General features: G+C 39.9%; 1 protein-coding gene across 1 annotated transcript; it reads right to left on the bottom strand.

The window, feature by feature from the left end:
- Positions 1-2,115: 2,115 nt before the first annotated feature.
- On the bottom strand, positions 2,116-21,935 carry GYG2 (glycogenin 2; the record flags this gene model as incomplete). Its single annotated transcript, XM_079545498.1, is given in 13 exon segments — positions 2,116-2,277; positions 3,635-3,745; positions 5,400-5,540; positions 6,679-6,901; positions 7,814-7,940; positions 8,472-8,634; positions 9,903-10,077; positions 12,082-12,223; positions 15,340-15,377; positions 18,438-18,518; positions 18,520-18,592; positions 18,646-18,899; positions 21,829-21,935. Coding segments are annotated over 13 exon segments (1,797 nt in total).
- Positions 21,936-21,956: the final 21 nt, after the last annotated feature.

Below are 21,956 nucleotides of genomic sequence, written 5' to 3'. Positions count from 1 at the left end.
TGGAAGACTTCCTCAGAAGTGCACAAGTTACTGCAATAAGAAAAAAGTAACAGATCAAATGCCACTACGCTGCAGCTAGTATAATCTCCATGTAGTGCTGCACTGGGACACTCAAAACAAAATGCAGAAAGTGCCTGCCTTTATACTTTCATATAAAGGTTGCCTGCCAACAGAAAGCAATTTATCATAGGTCCTCTTATGATTAATGGAGAAATTTATATGAATCATCTTCTGGACATCTTTCTCTTCAACTTCAGTGACTTTAAACACCTAACTTTGACTAGAAGACCAACTTCAAGAGACCAACTAAAGAGAGAGACCCACAATTCCCACCTTAGGAGTACTCAGAATAAATGGGAAATAAAGAATTTGACAAATCAGAAATAGCCCCAGAAGTAAAAGTAATGACACTATTGTTAACAGTGGGATATAACTCTAAAAAACTCAGATCACTATTCTGCCTTCGAGGGACCTTCTGACTCTTTTGCTCCTTTCCTAATTTGTGCAAGTTATTTCTCTTCTTTTCAACCTTTTTTTGATGGAGAAAGAAAAAAGTTCTCTCTCCTACCCCACTTTTTTCTTCATTAACATTTACAGCAATAGATATTCGGATTAATTTTTTTACCCAGAGGATGGTGACACACTGGAACAGGTCAAGGAGGCTGTGGATGCCCCATCTCTGGAGGCATTGAAGGCCAGGCTGGATGTGGCTCTGGGCAGCCTGGTCTGGTGGTTGGCGACCCTGCACATAAGCAGGGGGGCTGAAACTAGGTGATCATTGTGGTCCTTTTCAACCCAGGCCATTCTGTGATTCTGTGATGCTTAACATTACACGACTGGCTGTTGAACAGAATTCCCAAGTTATTTCATTTGATTATCTGTACCAAAATTGGTGACAAATCAAGGCCAGAATACACTTCAGATCCTAGATCAGCACTGCAGAATTCTCATTTGAAGACTTAGCTGCATTATGCATAACTGTATCAAATCTGTTACCACATTAGCATGTCTATCAAGCTTCTTTCTTTCAAAGTGTTTCTTTCTTGTTTGTCAAAAAAAACCTGCCAAGACCACTCGTATTTGAAGACTCAAAATTCATAAAGCAATCCTTCTAAGTACACTTAATATAAGGGAGTCTCATCAATAGATTTATCTGAAACTACACTCTGATTTTTTAGTTCCCACACACAGCTATTGTTTAAAAGATCTTCAAAGAGCCTGTTTACTAAAACAAGGACTAACTATGTCAGTTGCACTCAAACTGGAGCAACCATATTAAATGAGAAGAATGCCTTTGTCAACTGCAGTCAGAGTACTGTAAACAGTATAAAGCACCAGAAAAGTTTACACCATAGTGTCAGTCAGCATTTCTTTCTTTAACTATGCAACGCTGAATACGGAAGTAAAAACTAACATATATTTAAAAAAAAACAAACACGCACGAACGGCATCCTATAGCAACAATATAAAAGGTTAGTACACATTTTCAGTCTGTCTTAAGACTACCTTAAGACATCTTTTCATCACACTGCTACTTGAGCAGTTTCCATATAAAACAGTAAGAGTATCCAGTAGCGATCTCGAAGTCCTGATTTACTCTTTACCTAATTATACTTAAATGAAAAGCTTTTGTCACAGACTTATATGAGGCCAGAATTTCATCTTCTTACTTTTCCCTCACATTGAAGTCTACACCATGGTTGCCCTTGGAATCATTAACTTGGTTTCAAGAAGAAAGTTTTAATTTAAGAAGTTTTTGCAGTCTCTCGTTAAGAGGTAAGAGTATGTAAAATAAACTCAACTTTCAATACACTTCACTTACAACTGTTCCCGTGCAGTACTTATGCAGAACAGTGGGGAAAAGTGATAAATATGAGAGTTTCATACTCAGAAAATATCATTCATTATACCTCAGAAGGCACTATGAGAGAACAATAAAGTTGAGGCACACATAACCATTAAAAAAAAAAAAAAAAAAAAGAAACAACAAAACAAGAGTCTATCTCTGTTAGTCTTCCATCAGCTTTGGTGTCAGATGAACTACGAAGATATCCATATATTCAAGATTCTATTTACAGAAGAAACATCATGATAGTCATTACAGTTCACTTCATCTTAGAGTAAAAATGTGTCCAATTTCTTTTTGATATGTTCAAAAGCATCTTTTCCCATATAGTCCATACGCCCTTCCTCCCATTTTCTCCGTTCATCTTCTGGATTTGGTTCTTCACGTTTGAGGTGAATAGAGAGCTCTGAAACAGAAGATGCAACCTCATTCTGTGGGAAGAACAGTAGGAAAGCAGTCACTTGATTGTTTTCACTTCAGTGCTGTGAAATTAAACCTTAAAAATCAAAATTTCTGCTTTATAAAGTGCCAGTTAAAAGAAGCAAGCAAGCAAAAACAAAACAAAAAAAAACAAACCATCTATCTCATTTTCCCAATTCTTCTATGCTTCTATCTAATTGCTTTAGCATCTTTGAACATACGAAGTATTTATTTTACCTGTCTGAAGTTAAAGCCTGGCACTCAGCAACAATACAATGAGAATTGAGCATTGTCTTCAACAGACTTCCATTGGAGCGTAAGTTCCCGTATTTTTTGATCATGTATTTTATTTGAACTCCAGTGAGGCTGTACTATTTATCACATGAGCCACATTAGCTCAAGTAAATTAATTAATTCTAAGACTGACATTATTTGTTAGAATGGTAACTAATAAATGTTGAGTGACACTCCAAAATTCTGTACCCTGGTTAAAGATGAAGTGCACAAAGATAGGCGCACAAATGCATAACATATTAGTAATTATTTCAACCAAATAAAAAGGAAAACTATGTCCAGAACTGATCAGTTATTAGGCTTAAACTGCCTAAATGCCCAGCAATATCCATTATATGCAAGGCCTGTGCCAACTTGGTGCCAACTTCTTTTAAACCTGTAGCAAGGATTATCAACAGCCTTGGATGCTATTAACAGAACAGGAATCATCACGTTTTCATAAATTAATTTTAGCTAGGGCTAAACACCCCTGACCATAGAAGAGCTACCCTTTCACCTGTCAAGTTGTTTCTTAGCTTTTAAGACTTTCACCATAGCACTTCACATTTTCCTCAGTAGCAAAACATGTTGTACACCTTAAAAGATTCAGTTCCTGGACACCCTGTGACCCCATTAATGCAAAGTTTGGCATTAAGTGGCTTTCATACTGCCCAAGTATGACATACTGCCCAAAAAAACACAGTGAATGATCACAAAGCACAGCCAAGCACCTTAGGCTCCATGTCTGACTCACAATACATCATCTCCCCCCCCCAAAAAAAAACAAAACACCACCCACACACCATAAAATAAAACAAACAAAACAATCTGCTTGTTAAACATTGCTGTTATGTTATTGCACAGCTAAAATTAATAGCACACATTTTTATACATTTAAAACCCAGAAGTAAAATGAGCTGAATGGAACGTACGCCAGTATCAGAAGAAGAGGTTAATAAATTAATTATGTTGCTCAAAGATTTTAGAATTTATTGGTATGCTGTATCAGTTAGTCACTGTTTCCTAGAATGATGCTGGCAACAGCAACATGCATGCAATTAGCAATAGAAGTATAATCCAGAAAGCTACATGTACCAGCTCGGAGGTTTCCTGAAATGCAGGATGAGAAGCAAGTTGCTTGGAAGGTCTGTCAGGTTCAGAGAGATGAATGCTGGAACCACGCTGTTGAGTTTCATATACAGGTTGCTAGAATACAACCAATGAGTTTTTATTAGGAAAACTTTTTTCCCCTCTCCAGTTTCCTTATAATGAGAAAGCACACAAGACAAAATGACCTCAGTCTTGGGATTTGGGAAAGCAGAGGGCAGGAGTACAATGTGACTAAGGACAAAATTCATCTCACGTAGCTTTAGCTATCAAAATGGCACTGAATCTAAGCTCCTACTATAATCAGTCTAGGATAAGTATCTCCAGAGAGCAGCTCATCTCATCTTTAAAATAGTTGCAAGACTGTCTGGCATTCTTCAGGGATTACAGGAACAGCTTGAAAAACTAGCTCACAGTAGATGCCTACCATTCACAAGGCCAAATTTAAATAGAAAAAAAAAAAAAAAAACCAACCAAATTCAGGATTCTAGATTGCTCTGTAACTTGAGCTTTGTAAGTATAGAACAAGAACAGTACGTTGTGCTCTGTAACAAAATTAAAATGGGCTGCCCAAAAAATACCGCCCCAAATATTTGCCTTTGCTAGATGTCAAAATAAACAAGTAGACAGCCTCCATTCTGAAGTCTTTTCAGTCAAAAGCAGAACAGTCTACACAAGACTACAGAAGCTATGCAACAGTCAGATGATGGTGTTCTGAGGAACAGAATCTTTCTATTCATTTCAAATTAATACAATCTTCTGATAAACCAATCCTGCTTTACTTTTTTAATTACAGTGCACTATGTTTAAATGTGCATGAGAGTATTTTAAATGAACATATTATTTTTTTTTACCCCAAGTAGCATCTTAAAAACATTTCCTTATTTGACTTGAGTACTTCCAACAGACAGATGCATCAGGCACACAAGATTAAAATTATTAGCAAATGATATTTGAACTGTAAGGCTGGAATGTTTATAGTTTTCCTTCAGCCTCTTTTCACTCAGGCTGGAAAAGAAGGGAGCAGAGCATACAGTTTTATGGAGTAACTACAATCTGAAGTGCAGAAACGCTGAATATAATAAAACATTTATCTTTCTAGAGAATGGCCCACAAATCAAAGCAGCAGATGACGTTATGCCACTGCTTTTTATTATTTTTTCCTCTCGGTTTTACCTTGCTATGTCGTGGCTCATCATACAAACAACTTACACCTCAGAAATATTGTTCTGTTATCTCCAATTAAATTCCTGCACAAAATAAGGAGCATCATTGCAATAGAAATACCCAAATACATGAAGAGTGACAAAAGAACAAGAACCAGTGCAGTGATCATTAGGGATTTCCTTCAAAGATATTCCTTGCTGCCCAAATCAGAGAAATCTGGGGAACACTTTTCAGAGTCAATGCTTCTGAGGAAGAAAAAAAAAAGGGGGGGGGAGGGGGGGGGAATATTCTAGCTTCAGATACTGTGAATATTCAAAAGATTAACTGGTTAATGGAATTTCTTTTTATTATGTTTTATTAAGTACCGACCTATTTTCAATATAGAGCTTCTTGCTAAGATTCAGTGCAAACTCAACCTCTGGATATGACAAGCAGACATGACTAAAAACTAAAGCAAATAAATGTTCTTCAGACTATTTCTGATGATAGCAAGAAAATTCTAACACACACAAAAAAAAAAAAAACAACTTATTTCAGTATATCATTTTACTTTGTTACTTAATACAGGAATAAACAGCATACTTACAACTTTGAAACCGAGTTCCTCAGAGGAACATGCCGTGGGATCTGCTTCATATGCCTGCTCTGGAAATACAGGCATTTGCAGAGAATTGGCCACAGAAGGATCAACTTTTTTCAGTGTAATTTCAACTCCACTGAAAGTATGCTAGCAAAAACAAGAGCAACCCATCAATGAAATAAAATTCTGCAGGAAATCACTATCTGACTTAGAACAGATTCATTTCCTTGTGTGGAAACTTCAACTTTGAAGTTAATACATTTTAAAAAAATTGTGGTCACAGATTCAGAGCATATTTCAATTTAGATTTATTAACTGAAGATTACGCTGCCATCATCAGGGGGGTAAATCCAGCAGATATTTCTATCTTCATGCTACCCTAGCTGAAATATTTATTCACTGCCCAATTAAAAAAAATAATAAAATAATGGAGCACATTAAATACAAGATCAAAACCCACCCACTTACTCCTCTGACTTCCAATCTGTCATCAGGTTTATAAACCAAATTCCTTTCCAGAGCTTTGATGGTAATTGTCCAACTAATTTTATGGGACTGTGCAATTTGTTCAATGTAGTTAATATTAAACAAACACTAAGAAAATATTTATATATGCATAAAAGTGACCTAAATTGTATCATCTGATACCAAATTAAGAATTGCATCCTGCTTCTACTTACTAGTTTATAATGTAGGTTTCCAAGAAAGTGTTTATCAACAGCTTTTTATTCTATTCATGAAAACCATACATTGTTGCACTTCCTTTGACGAAAAGAAGTGTAAAGATACAGTAAATGCTTGATGACATGCAACTCATATAATACCCTAAATGTAATTAAACAATGACTTTTCAAATCCAATTTGTTACAATGCTTATAAAGTAAAAGATAACATAGGTCTGAAAATGTAAGTTTTACTCTAGTTCAAGGCCTAGTTTGAGGTATAAACCATGTTAGCTTCAGAAAGTCAGAAGTCTGTTTCACAGTCAGATGATGACCTTTTCTGCCTACCTTGCACTGTATTTTGTGTTTAATTTGCAGAATGTATATATGTATACTTCCATATAAATTCCTCATCAGTTAAGAAAGGGAGTGGAAAAAAATTAGTAAAGCTACAAGTGCCAGACGTCTTTCTTAAACTGTTAGTTTAGCAGAGATGGCTTTTAGAGGAACCTGTTACCAATTGACACGCATGTTTTCCCACATAATTATTTCCTCTGGCAAACATGATTTTCAGAACTTTTGCTGTGATTCCAGTATATGCCCACAAACTCCTTGATAGTTACCTTCCATTCCTCAGATTCTGATTCTTCCATCTTCTGAAATTTTTCTAACAATGGCAATATACTGGCACTGTATATGTTCCACCAGAGGGCAAGAAATGACAGCTGATGGAAAGATCCAGAGGTGGTGCCATCTTGCATAACTCTCTTTGTTTGAAGGTTGTATTTGTAGTTCCAGGGCTTTGTTGCTCCCAAGAAGTGAACAACTTTGGTATCTCTACCAAAACTGTAGGAATTAAACATACAAAACCATACATTAAAGATGATTTTTTAGCTAAAGTAATACGCTTACTCTCACTGGTGTGGTGAGAGTACTTTGCAACAAAAATACATTTAATCTAAAATATAGTATCTCATGTGGTACGCAGTAAAAGAAAAGGCTAACATTGCCATTACTTCTAGCTACTAATTCTAGTGGAAAAGTTCCTGAAGGAAACTGAATGTTGTCCTGCTTCCAGTCTTGTCACATGCTTTGCTCACAACTGAATGAAAACTACTTCAAACACCGAATCAACAGAATTGGTTAGTACTGATGCCATTTTGAAAATGACTAAAAAGTACATCCCCCTCAGCTCACCCCCCACTGCATGTTTTGTGCAACTGTAAAAGTAATTCATGGCACACACTAAATCTCAAAAACCACTCACTTTTTGCCAGAAAAGTTTCTCTAACCAAACTAACTGATGTAATATAATTACCATCACAAATTTTGTTCCAAGGAAGAACATAATAAAAGGTTCTCCGAATAAATAGAGTGAAAAACCCCAACAATTTCCCACAGAACTGAGTGGGAAGGAAAAAAAAAAAAGGGGAGGGGGGAGAATAACTTTCCAAGTAAAGTTGTTAGAACCTGATGTTAAAGTAATCTTCATACTTTCAAATTAGAGAAAAGTTTCTCTGAAGCAGAATATGAGACATAGTAGCTCACTTTGGGACTTTCTATCTGTCCAGGTGCAATAAATTTTCATATTGTTTTTAAGTTTTTAAGCCCATGATTTTTATGCAATATACTATTTCTTACTACTGAGATTCAGATCAACGGAATATGCCATAATTATTCATTCTCTCTTTTATAGTAGGTGATTTATTATTAGCAAGCTACAAAGATTTACAATCAGTCAAAAGCGTCACTACTTACTGATGGAAAGCAGGAACGTAGGTGTATACTGCACTACTGCTTAAGTTATAGATGAATGGTAAGTGTTTGCCAATATCTGCTGTTGCCCAGTTGCTGAAGAAGCTATTCAACAAGCCTTGATCACCCCCTACAGAATATATAAAATAGTATTACCATAATGTATAATTATATTTGAATTTATGTCAAAATGTCATGTACAAGGATACAAATTATACTGGGGCATTCATGGGAGTGCAACTTGGACTTGACAGTATGGCCGGATGAGCAGGTGCAAGTAATACCTGATCCACTTCAGTGCAATTTCAATTTAAGTGGAGTCCTACTATAACTTATGAAGAAAGAAGTAAGAAGGGGTTTTTGTCTCCTTCAGAGCAGATCAGCTGTATTTCTTTATCCTAAAAGACAGCAAAAGTAAAACTTACTGAGCAAGACTCAGACTCTCTTCATTGTACTTTTCTGGGAAGTGCAGCCTGCAATAATTCAATGAGTCTTAAATACTGTGTAAGACAAAAAGATCTGCATTATAAATTTTTGTAGGGGCTCAGTTACTTAAAGCTCAGAGAACTCCTGCCTTCCTCTGTTCTGTCAGACTGCATGGAAGTTATGGAGGAAATGGCTCAAAGAAACTGAATCTAGTTTCTTGCATTTCATCTCTTACCATCAAAGCTGCCATGTTCAGCAGCAAACTGGAGCAGCAAGTTGTAAGTTTTTAAAGAAGGTCGGAAGACAAATACACCACTATTAAAGCAGTCAGGCCAGCCAGAATCAGGAGCTGCTGAAAACTCTTCTCGATCAAACAATTCATCAACATTGCAAAGCACCTTGGAGAATGTAGGAGAAAAGGTGAATTGTTACAAAAGGTGTTTTTCTGGAACATGAGTAGCTACATCATTACTGCCAAATTCAATTCTTAGTTTGACCAAGCGCATAGCTTGCAGAACATGAAAGCAGGCAAACATGCCAAGGTTCATAACTTTTTTTAATGTAATTAAGTAACTTTAACTGTGGTTCTCCTTGACTTCTTTGACAGAAATGCAAATCCCATGAAATTATTTCATGAGTGTCAGAGATCCTTCAAAAGGTCAAAAGGTTCCTTTAAGTATCCTATCGTGAAAGTTTCCTTATTTCTAAGCTCACTTTCTCAAAGTCCATTATTCTCAGTATCCACAACAAAGCCAAGAATCCAAGTAATTTGATTTAGCATCAGACTGGCTAAAGACTAAAACAGAACAACTGTCTCTTGTAACTGTTTTTCTAAAGTAAGTTAAGCTCAGAGTCTTGCTTTGGGTTGGTTTTAGAGCTTCACAATGAAACAGGAAAAAATCAATCAGATTGAGCCAGATCACTTATAAAATCAGTGGAAAGATGACTGTGCAGCCACTAGAAGTCTGTACCCCACTCATAATGACTGTAAATGGAGACGCTACAAAATAGGAGGGTAAATCTTCTTAGAAGAAAGATCATCTCATTGACTTAAAGAAAACAAAAAAACCAGGACAAACAAACAAACAAACACCACAACCAAATACTTGCCTTTTTCAATTTTAAATCATAAACTCTTCCCCTCGCTCTCTGAGAGGAATAATTTGGTTTCTAATACGAACATAATCCTATTAAATCAAAACGCATCCCACTCTCTCAGAATGAAACTCTTAACTGCTGCAGAGAAAGGTTGACATGACTGTCCTTGTCAAAATTACAGCTTGTTTTTTTTTTTTAATCTCCATACATCAGATAACGTTTTGTTTTCCTCTCCTTTTTATAACTTGCCAGCCTTCCTGACCAGAGTAATTCCAAGCAGAATTTGACAGAGAACTATTTTCAACATCTGTCAGAAGCCAATTTGCATACAATGTGTTCATGATATCTTTCGAGGACAGTCTGGAAGCTACTCTCGAAACAGGATCCACTTCTCTGCAGGCAGCCAAGCTGTCAGTCAAAATATCCAGCTGGAGCTTCTGCAGCCTTATGACCCCCAGCAAATACAGTCACTTGTTAGGCCACTGGGCTGCCAGATGAGGAAGCACACACTCAGAGCACGTCTAAGACAGACACAAACCACACCACAGCTCCCGGGAGCTCTACTCACCAAGGTATCTGCATCCATGAAGACACATTTGCTATAATGAGTAAGAGTCCAGCAGTGAAGTTTAGTGAAGGTTACACCCAGTTCTGGCCTCTGCAACAGAGCCAAACGGACTGAGTCAGCACTGTCAAGTGCATCCACCTCAGTGACTTCATCAAACACGCTGCGCAGGACAGACCTACCAGAGCAAACAGTGGAGAGAAAGAAGGGAACTTATTGAGGTTCACCACTTTTTTTCATAAAAACACTGACACAGCTTTTATTGTGACAGTAACAAAGGTTAGACTGGTGCTTAGAATAACACTGGGCTGTAAGCCACTGCTTCTTTCAGTAAGGGGCCAACCCATCTCAAAACCTAAAGGTACCGTACAGAGGAGAAATCAACCCACACCTTAATTACTTAGTCTCCTATAGAAACACTGACAGAAATTAAATTAAGGAGCTTTCATTTCTTCACAATTGTGACAGCACCATACCATACATACCGTACCATCTCTACATCGTACAGGACGTGGCAGGTACTGTCAGTGCTCTTTGCACCTGTTGTGCCAGAGCAAAAACAGCCTTTAAAACAGACAGCACATTTGCACATAGAAAAGAAGTCTTCTTAGAATCACAGAATGGCCAGGGTTGGAAGGGACCTCAAGGATCATGAATCTCCAACCCCCTGCCACATGCAGGGCCACAAACGTCCCCATTTAATACTAGACCAGGTTGTTCAGGGCCCCATCCAACCTGGCCTTGAACACCTCCAGGGACGGGGCATCCACAACCTCTCTGGGCAGCCTGTTCCAGCACCTCACCACTCTCTCTGTAAAGAACTTCCTCCTGACATCCAACCTAAATCTTCCCTCCCTCAACTTCAAACCATTTCCCCTTGTCCTGCTGTTATCTACCCTTTCAAAGAGTTGACTCCCCTCCTGTTTGTAGGCTCCCTTTAGGTACTGAAGGGCTGCAATGAGGTCACCCCACAGCCTTCTTTTCTCCAGGCTGAACAAGCCCAGCTCCCTCAGCCTGTCTTCATAGGAGAGGTGCTCCAGTCCCTTGAAGTCTAATTTGAGATTATTTGTAGTAGTGAGCATCTCTTCCACACAAATTTAATAGAGGATATCAAAGGAGATAATATTCCCACAAGACACAAGAAGAAAAATATTTTAAACACAGTTTATTTATATTACACTATCAACTACAAACTCCTAGATGTCACTCAAACACAGAAGAAAAAAGCCTGTGTTTATTATCTAGATTTCAAAGTCACTACATTTTGCTTGACTGATATATGAGGGGCAGAAGTTAACTGTGAAAGTATTAAATATAGATACAGAAGCTTAGTTCAGAGACAAATGTTTTCAAGTGCTAACGTTGCCTAAAAAAAAAAAAGCTTTTCCCCCCCATAAAGAGAGGAAAGAGGGAAAAAAAAAAAAAAAAAAGAAGAGAAAAAGAAAATAGACTTCTGTTAGGAAGACTACATCATTCTGACAAAGCTCATACTTCAAGAAAAAAAAAAAAAAAAAAGGAAAATATGTTTCTTGAGACAGATGTATTGTTAACAATTTTGCACAGCATATAGAAGCTGGGAGCTTGCACACTTCCTAATCCACAGCAGAACTAAGAGCACAAGCAATTGTGGCATGTCATCTTCTTTTTAATTAAAAAACTCAGTTCTCCAAATATCAGGGCTAAAGTTCAACTGATCTAATTGAGATTTCTATACACACAATTCTGCCATGCTTGTAGAATTACAATGATTTTTAAAAAGAGGGAGAAGGGTATTTCTCATCATCACGCTGAAGACATCTGAAGTTGAGCCACTGATGTCTTGGAGAGTTCTAATGTCATGGCTGGTAGATATCTTGCTCTTTCTAAATGAGAAGCAATTAGAGAAGGAAAAAGAAGAAAAAAAAAAGCAAGACAGTAAAACTCTAGTTTTTTATAAATTTTCAGTTGGTGTTCCCAATTATGGGCTCAAGTATCAGCTTCAATCCACAAGCTCTATTTTGCAAGTAAACACTTATTAGGCACACAGCCTTACCCTGGATGTGATTTGGGACTCCCCTCAGAAACCATTAGCCATTAGGGAATTTCTAATCATAATGCTGTGAAATCCTAAGGAAACCCATTAAAATCTTTTATGTTATTATTTTCCCACATTGTGAGCCTTCAAAAGCACACAAATTCTTACCTCATTCCGCTGGAGACCTCTGGTGTGATCAGTACTGCTAGTTTTCTAGATGTTGTATGGTTCCTCAATGACTGTCCAAGAACCAGAGCTCCTTGGCAATACACATCATCAGTAGCAAGAGTCACAAAGGCCTGATCCGTTACTGTGAATAAAAATTTAGAAGAGTCACTTTACAGATTTAACGTAAGCTCTTTTGGCAGGTTCCTACTATCTCCCTCCTCCAGCTAGCCATTAGGCTACAGCTTATAACAACCTGCAGCTCCTGCGATAAGCCTCTCTCTTTTCCAAACTCCCCCAAAGGACAAAACTGAACAGAAAAATCCAGTAAATACGATTGCAGAATCTATGCCTCTGGATGTTCTTATTTTTGTGTCATTCGCATAATATCATGAGGTTTTCAGAGTAGCTTTAAACAAATAACTCCCTAAGTCACATCTGCCTAAACTTACTGGCAATTTGAAAGAGCTGATCTATAAGTATTTAGACTGTACATTTATTTCACATAATATGTAACACAACTGATTATTTTTTCCTTTCTGTTTACACAGTGCCAAAAGCTAAGGGAAAAAAACACAGGATGTAAAGTAGTAAGCAGAAATATCCTTCTTTCCATGACCTCACGGAATAAACATTTAGGAACATGTTTGCTTTATCCAATTTGTAATGGAGTACCTGGCTGAACAACTGGTATCTACCAACATGCATGGAGAAAGGGATGTTAGGGTTGGCATCCCTTACCAAAAGGGAAGGATCCTTAGCTTAAGTAACTTAAAAAAAAAAGTTCTTCAGAATCACTAAACATTTGGAAGAAAAGAGTTACTCTAAATAAAGAAGGAAAACTACACTGTAGCACGACATCAGATACAGTGTGTTCTGTAGGGATACCAGGCATCTGGCAGTACCACTACCTTCTGCTCTTCAGTTCTGTCCTCCAACAGAGTCACCCTTACTGTATTTCTGGGGTGAGCTACTCAACTCACAACTCAAACGTTGTGAGGTGAACGGCATCTCTCAGAGATGAAGGAATAGCTTAGCTGCAAAATTAACCAGAACTAAGCAATGGGGTCACACAGGATGAGGGGAATTCCAGTGAGCTCAACAGAGCTTCCGTGTTTGTGTTGAGCTACTTATAGAAAACCACCACCACTTCAAGGGACACACAGTGATACTAAATTCATTATTATATAACAACACCAAAACACCATGTCACTCAGTTTCCAGGCTCTATGAGAGACGCTGTGAAAGAATCTCACAGAACCAGTGGCAGAGAGCCCAATGAATGACCTCATGACTGCCTCAGAAACAGGCTGCCAAAATGAGAGAGTTGAAACCTCTAACATAATATAACATAACATTAAGGTATGCAATGAAGTATGCTTGGTGCCTGTGATAAACCCTTGGATACTAAGCATTTCCATTTTCTACATCATCCATATCCAGAAGGAAACACAGACCTGCTGGCATGCTGACCTCTCCCTCTGCTTCTTTTCTGCCACTCACTCATCTCCAGCCAGACCCTGAACTCGGCACTACAGTTTTATACTACCACATGTCCCTGTGACTCGGGACAATCTCAGTAACACAGAATCATAGGGGTCTGAAGAGACCTCTGGAGATTATCTAGTCCAACTCCTAGCTAAAGCAGGTTATGAATAGCAGGTTGCAAAGGAAAGCGTCCAGGTGGGTCTTGAATACCTCCAGAGAAAGACTCCACAGCCTCTCGGGCAGCCTGTTCCACTGCTCTGTCACCCTCGCAGTAAAGGTCTTCCTTATGTTCACACAGAAATTCCTACATTCCAGTTTGTGTTAATTGCCTGTTGTTCTGTTGCTGGGCACTGCTGAAAAGAGCCTGGTCCCATCCATTTGCCTCCTGCACTTTAGATATTTACAAGCATTCATAAGATCATCCCTCAGCCTTCTGTTCTCCAGACTGAACAGCCCCAGGTCTCTCAGCCTTTCCACATAAGGGAGATGCCCCAGGCCCCTAATTATCTTTATAGCGCTCTGCCAGACTCTCAAGTTCCTGTCGTTCTTGAACCGAGGAGCTCAGAACTGGACACAGAACTCCAGCTGTGGCCTCACCAGGGCAGAGTAGAAAGGGAGGATCAGCTCCCTCATCCAGCTGGCCATTCTCTTTTTAATAGTGGGAAACCTAGTCTGGACACTCAACCATTCATCAAAACATAAAAGAGTTTGCAGATCTTTCAGCTAAACAAATTCCAATAACCTTTTTAATCACAATTCTCAGAAGATGCAAATAAAGTAAAAAGGAGCTTTTGCTGTGGAAACATCTGCATCTCCCGTTAGCACAACAGCTCGAGCAAGTTGTGGAAGTTCAGAAAATGAACAGGAGGTGCTCACAGGGAGTGGTTTGTAAGGACAGTTGTTCACATTAGCTGTTCCTACTGCAGTTTTCCAAGAGATTAAACAAATACCAGCATGCATTAAAAATAAATACTGCTCCCACACACCCCCCAAAGAAGGGGGAAAAGCCACACACATACACAAATACATAAAACCCAAAGGTCACCCGAGCAATAAAATTATTCTCAAAAGGCACCGAGACTCAGCAAAGAAAGATGTTTTTGTGTTGGGCAACAAGCATCTCCAGCCAATAAATAAATAAATAAATAAAAAGGTAATAAAACAACTACTGAGAGGAAGGCGGGGGGGGGGGGGGGGGGGGGGGGTAGGCTAGTACAGAAAGCAAACTGTGAAACCAGTAGGTGTTTAAATCTTCAGACACTATTTTAAATAACAACCATAAAACCGAGCACAAACTCCTTACTGCCTCTGCAAATTCTTTGCGCTGCAGAAACCAAACATTTGCATAAACAGCCCATCCAGAACTACACAAGCTACTCAAGGAACAGTTCAGCAGGTTGGCATGGCAAGTAGCACATGCTTTCCTGCTCAGTCCTTCTTGGAGCAAAGCTGTGGTCAGAACTACAAGGAAGCAAACAGCTTCTAAGAGCTCTGGCTAATACTTGCCAAGGAAAAGAAACCAATCGCCTCTTCTGAGAATCTGCTGTAGGACACATACTATGGTCCTCTTAATACAGGAAACCATTATAAAGTTAATTAAACAGGCAGTCAAACTACTGACTGAAACAAAGCGACATTAAAACATTACTGATGCAACAAGAAGCATATGCTTGCTGTTTTAAAATCATGCAGAAGTATCAGTTAAAATCAAAAGATTCTATCATTACATCTTTTTTCATCTCATACCATGCTTTCAAGGGACAGAAGTGTTACTTGAATTTCCTTGTTTAGAATATTCCTCGAAACTGCCCCTGTAAAAATTTTATTTCTAAAAAGTCAAAACTACAGATCAGATTTTCATACCAAGCTGTGTAAGCAAACTCTTCACCTGAAATCTCCATTTAAATTAAATCAAGGGCAACATTGCATAAGATTTAATGTACTGAGAGACTCACCACTGATTTCAAGTTGCAAATTTTGCAAATATTGCAAGCAAAAATATTTGATCTATCAAGTTTGAAGGCCAAAGGGTGTGGGTATTTAAAATTCATTGTGACTATACATATGCATATATATGTTTTTTTTCACTGCCAAGTGCAACTTTGCTTTCAGCTCTTTGTGCTGGATTACACCAGGCTTTCTCACAGGAAATACCTAGTGTGAACAGCATTATGTTTTCAAGCAAATTGTTTTCAAGCTGTGGAGCCCTACGGCGACTCTGTGAATTACAAGAAAAGTCTGTGTACGATCAGAAGCACATTATAACTATGTTGTATGAATGTATCAGTCTGCTCACTTCTCTTGCCTAGATTACCACGCAGCAACCTGGAGATGCAAATTTAGGAATTGCCGTTGGCACTGCAATAGTTTCTCAAAACAGGTCAGACTTTCAAGCAAATAACTTTTCCCATCTTCTCTGTGCTGCTATCAAAGCTGCAGAGTGGCCTGTAAAAATCAATCACGAAAGTTGTATGAACCGCAATAGGCTGGGTGATTTTGTGTGAAACTTGTTACAGCTTTTTAGTCAACAGCACCAACTTCTTACGCTACTTACTCACAGCAGTACTTCAGACAGAGCTGCCAGAGGCAATATTCTTAAACAGACCTGAAAACCAGTTCTAGGGCTGCATAAAAACCTTGGAATCCACACCAGCATGCAGATTGAGCAGTGCTCCCTTTGATGGTCAGGGTAAAAGGGAGACAGAGAATGATCAAACACCAATGAGATGTAGGAGTGACTCAGTAATAAGCACTAATTGAAACACGTACACCTACCAGCTTCAAACCAAGTTTCATAATCCAATTGACACAGCTTTGTAAACATATTTCTGTCTCCTGATAGAGAAATGTTACATGTGCTCTAGCAGTTGCTCCTAGAGTAACAACTTCAGTTTGCCAAGTTGCCCACTCTGCAACTGCAATAACTGCAATGGGAGCCAGAGACTCATATACTACAGCTTTCCTACAAAACTACTCTAAATAACACGATGCTATCTTAAGAAGGGTACATAAAATAGCTAAACATCCCCAATAGGCTGATTATGTTCCGAGTGTTCTGCCTGGCAAACTAACACTGGCTCAATGTTTTCCCACATTCCTCACTGATACTATCTGCTATTCTCATCTTACTTTCCCCTTCTGTTGCAGCTGCCATCTGTGTAGGGCAGGCACACTACAGCCTGGGCCAGGCCTTTTTTGTGAAGGTGCATTAGACTGCTGCAATGATAAAGTAAGTCACAGAATCACAGAACCATATGGAGTGGAAGGGTCTCCAAGAGATCAAGTCTAAGCACCTGCTAAAGCAGGTTCCTTACACTAGGCTGCATGGGAAAGTGTCCAGGTAGATCTCACATCTCTGCAGAGGAGATTCCACAACCTCTCTGGGCAGCCAGTTCCAGGGTACTGTCACCCTCACTGTAAATAAGTTCTCTTCATGTTTGTGGGAAACTTCCTATGTTCCAGTTTGTGCCCACTGCCCCTTGTTTTATTACTACACATGCCACTGAAGCCTGGCCCCATCCATTTGACTCTGCTCTTATATTTATACAAGTATTTGTATTTATCGGTGTTGATAGGAACACTCCTCAGCCAATCTCTTCTCCAGGCTGAAAAGCCCCATTGCTCATGCAGAAACTCCAGGCCCCTAATAATCTTTGCAACCCTCTGCCAGACTCTCTAGAAGTGCCCTGTCTTTCTTGAACTGAGCAGCCCAGAACTGGGCACAGTACTGCAGATGCAGTCTCACCAGGGCCAGGTGGAGAATCACCTCCCTCGACCTGCTGGTCACGTTCTTGTTGGTCACAAGTTTCCTGACCTCTGACTTAGCATTAATCACTAGAGGGATGTGGAACAGGACACTCTGCTCCAGCGGTACCCAGGACTACAGAAGCAGTCAGGATGGATTTTGTTACAAGTAGCTGAACAAGTAACGATGAAAACAGCTACATAAGCCACCATCAGAAATTGTTACGCAGATTTTCAGCAAATAGGCAGTTCTCCCTATAGTAATCAGAAGAGCTGGCAGTATTAATTCCCATGCTTCCCTGGTCTGGGTCCAAGAGAGGAAACATTTACACTGACAGTGAGTTTTATGCTGGCACTGCCAACACCTCCACAGAGAATACAAATCAACGTCTGACATCATGCAGTGTTTCTCATGGTCTAATGAAGTTCTGCCTGATCCAAACACAGGTTCTCTACCCCCATTACTAAAGCAGCACTGAATGTCACCAGGCAGGATTAGGGCTCATGGGGACAGGCGACAGCGATGACTTCTCTCTCATTTTGTGCAGACATTATTAAATATCATCCAGTTAGGAACAGTTACATCCTGCGTCAATACCCTGCAATCCTGTTACTCAGGAGACACCAAGCAATCTCCGTGAAAAAACAAACACAACAATATTATGATACGCAGATGAGTGACATAAAAAGAGTAACACCCCGTTTTGAGGAAAAAAAGAATACTGAACTAGGAACACAGCAGTCGGCAGGACAAGGCAGAGGACTTTGTAGCTCGTGCCGTTAGACACCTTCAGTTTCCTCACTCCTCGCAAAACAACTTTTAAAACAACCTTGCAACAGAGTCCCCTTCTGTGTGCCCCTGCCTCTCGGGAAGCCCCAGGCGGGCCCAGCCCGGCCAAGCAGCACGCGGGCCGGCAGCAGGCGCCCACCCCTCGGGCCCTTTCCTCCCACCAGCCAGATGGCTCCAACCCTAATCCGGAGCCGCTAATCGCAGCTCGGCCTGCCGCTGGCAGCGCGCTCCGCCGTCGGGGCGAGCCGTACGAGGAGCCCGCCGAGCCCGGAGCGCCGTGCGGTGCAGCGGGGAGCCGGGGGCGAGCGGACGCAGCGAGGGCTTCACCGGTACTCACCGGACATCGTGCGGCCGCGGAGCCACTGCCGAGCGGGGCGGGGACCGAGCTCTGCCGCCCGCCTCGCCTGCTTCCCCGGGCAGGTAAATCACCAAATGGGATTAGCCTCGTTCCCGCTGAAAACGGTGGGAGGTGAATTACGCTCGCGCGGACTCCTGTGCGCAGGGGCGGAAAACCGGCATTAGCGGCAGGGTTGGCACGACGCGACCCTCCCCAGTTTTCACGCGGGGGAGTCGCTCCCTTCTCGGCCCCGAGGAGCGCGGAGCCCCGCACCTGCCGCCCACCTGGGCCGCCCGCTGCCCCCGACGCGTGGCTGTAGCGCTATGGCGCCGCCTGACGGCGCGGCGCGATGCAATGTGACGCTGTGCTCTCTCGTCGTTGCCCCGCAGCCTGGCCCTCCTCTCATCTCGGCCGGGCTGGTGGCTGTCGTAGTGGACAGCAGGTTGGCCGTGAGTCAGAAAGCTGAAGGGAGACCGGGGACAGTTAGAGGCCAGGCTCTTCTCAGTGGTTTCTAGCGATAGGACAAGGAGCAGCGTCCTAAAGCTTGAACATAAGAAGCTCTGTACTAACGTGCAAAAGAACTCCACTGTGAGGGTGATGGAGCACTGGAACGGGCTGCCCAGAGAGGTTGTGGACTCTCCTTCACTGGAGATATTCAGGACCCATCTGGATGCCTACCTGTGCAACCTGGGGCTTTGCACTCGATGATCCCCAGAGGTCCCTTCCAACCCCTACAACTCTGTGATTCTGTGGTCAGGAGCTCTAACAGCTACTTTGTTTTCCTTCCTTTCCCTTCAGACTTAAACATATTCCCTGTATAAATACCCAGTTATGCTAGTTAGAAGCAAAATTAGCACTGAAAGCAGTGCCTGCACACTGCTGTGTTGATGTCATTAGATGGAGAACTTGAGAAAGTTAAACACTTGGTGGGAGTTCCAACTAATTCAAGTTCAAATTCTCCATTAAAAATAAAAAAATAAAAAAATCTGTCTCTTCACTTACAATAATAATAACAGAAACAATTTCAACTGAATAAGAAATTGTTTAGGAAAAACTGAGAACAAATTTAAATAATTTGTAATAGCATTTTAGAAGAAAAAATCTTTATGCTCTTAAAACTGCACATAAATCCTTCTTGAACACTGATCCTGAACAAGAGATACATAAGATGTTTCCTTTTTCTTTTTTTTCTTTCCTCTAATAGTAGCTCCCACATCAGCTTAGACATTCAAGGTACCAGCCAGCCAGCATACATTCCATAAAATAACTCACAAAACGAGCAAACTTCATTTCATTTTAGGGAAAACAGGGTATGTGTTTATTGAAAATTTTCAAGAGAAAGAACGAGCATGGATATTTTTATTGTTAAACAAGCAATGGAGGTGGTAACCACAAAAAGCTTTAAAATCTACCTGACAAAACATATAGTAACTTTCATAAATATTAACATGAGAAGTTTGTATTTTTAAAGAGAAAGCACGTGTCCTGGAAAACTATTAAAATATATTATTGGTGATAAGTTGAAAGCGGTAGCCACAAAGTTGCTTGTTATCTTTGCATGTTGTCAAAGTGTTTCCATGTTTGAACTGATGTACGTGATAATTTCTTACATTCAGGATCAAAATAAAGATATGAAATATCCATGTCAAATGTCACGGAGATAGAATAGTATTTTATTTTATGAAGTGTACCTGTCCAGACGATGTCTTTCTCTCAACAATTCAACAAACACGACAAACACCTACGTCCATCTGCATGCAAATTTGTAAGAAAATACATTCTTCATGTATTTCCTCTATGAAGTTAGCTAAAATAACCATATGATAGAATTATGTCGCTAAACCACTAGTTTTGCCAGCTTATCACCTGCATTTCATTCCCTGAAGATAGAGAGAAAAGGTTTTGATGATAATTTTTGTCTGCCTACAAACATTGTTAATACAGCAAGGTTGATGAGGAGCAAGAGAAGAAGATGAAGCAGCCTCACTAGCAAAACTCAAAGTATCAACTATACCTCTGCTAAAAGATATGTACAACATTTAAAAGTTGGTAGCATAGATTCATAGGACAAAATGTCACAGATTGGTTCTAACTGATTCCAAAACCTCTGCATCTAGTTTTCTTTCAAAGAAATTATGAAGAACACATTTCTTAAAATAAAAAGAAAGAAAGAAGAAAAATGTATCAGGTTGCCTTTGGAGGCTTCTAATTTTTCAAGAAGGAAAACATAATTTACAACAGATTCCAGTTCCCTGAGAAGAGCCAAATGCCATTTCAGTAATAAATAAATAAATACAATTAACTTGTGCTCTCCTCATTTTATTGATTTTAATCAGTGGTTCGTTGGTGCACGTGTTCTTTTCATGTTGTATTTGAAAATTAAGAATGTATTTTCCATCTATAGCTCTTTCTGCTTTGCAAGAGTTCAGCCATAAGATACGAAGTAAAGGCATTAAAATGCTCAATCATTTACACAGCTTCAGTTTTTTCTTAAGTACCACAGACAATACAGAAATATGCAAAATGTGTGAATGGAAATGGCATTTCTCTTATTTCTGTCCTATCAGAATGATTAATTATTTTGGGCAATTTAGAAAACAAGGAAAAAAATTCTTCACTCATAAACCAAAAAAAGCTGACAAAAGAAAAAAAAAACATTCATAAACCAAAATATTTTAATTTTTAGCTCATATTAAGCTGGAATTCTGCATTTAAAATAGCTCCTGAATTAAAATACTTATCCAACATTTATGAATACAGTGCAATACTTATCCTGCACATTTTAAGTACATCTTTGATGATGTAGATCTCCAGGTTTAAGAGTAACGTCATGTAAAAGAAAATGGAATTGCAGTGCCTCCGCAAAACATTCATTAGAGGAAGATTTTTTGCTCAGACTTATGAAGCTGAAAAAAATGTCAGATCTGTGGGCAGAACATCGCCAACCAAAGGAGTGTGTCATCAGAGGACAGTTTTCATTTCAGCAGTTTACACTGTGGCCCCACCTAAAAGAAGGAAGATTAACATGAATCATTTCTGCTATGGATATCCTTTGCCAGTGCTTCTGCATCGGCTGCTTTCTGTGCTCATTCTTCTCCAGGTCCCCTTGAGGCATGAGGTGGGAACCTCTTACCACTACAGAACTATGGGCAGCTTTTCCCTTTCCTCTATCTCCTTCCTCTTTTCAGAGGGCAGGGGGGTCACAGATTGCATCATCTGACATGATGCTTTTGTTACACCTTAGCTACAGACACAGGAAAAAAAGTGACTGTCAGATCCCTTGGGGCACAAATAACCTCCCACAGTTCATCCCCAGGCCATGCTGTAGCCTGAAAACACCCCCCCTTGGATGCAGGTGGGTATCCCCTGTGTAGTACTGTTCAGAGAACACCTGGCCCCTCTGGAGTTCCCTGTGGCATCACCAGCAGCACTCTGCCTAGCAAACTTCTCCATGTGCACGGAGAAGAATTTTCCATACATGTTCTGCATTTCATTCATGTCTTTACAATCCAGTGAATG

The sequence above is a fragment of the Tetrao urogallus genome (assembly GCF_951394365.1).
Source record: "Tetrao urogallus genome assembly, chromosome: 1".
NCBI classification, from domain to species: Eukaryota; Metazoa; Chordata; class Aves; order Galliformes; family Phasianidae; genus Tetrao; species Tetrao urogallus.
Note: the sequence above shows the minus strand (reverse complement) of the source record. Positions and strands in the feature narration are given on the sequence as shown.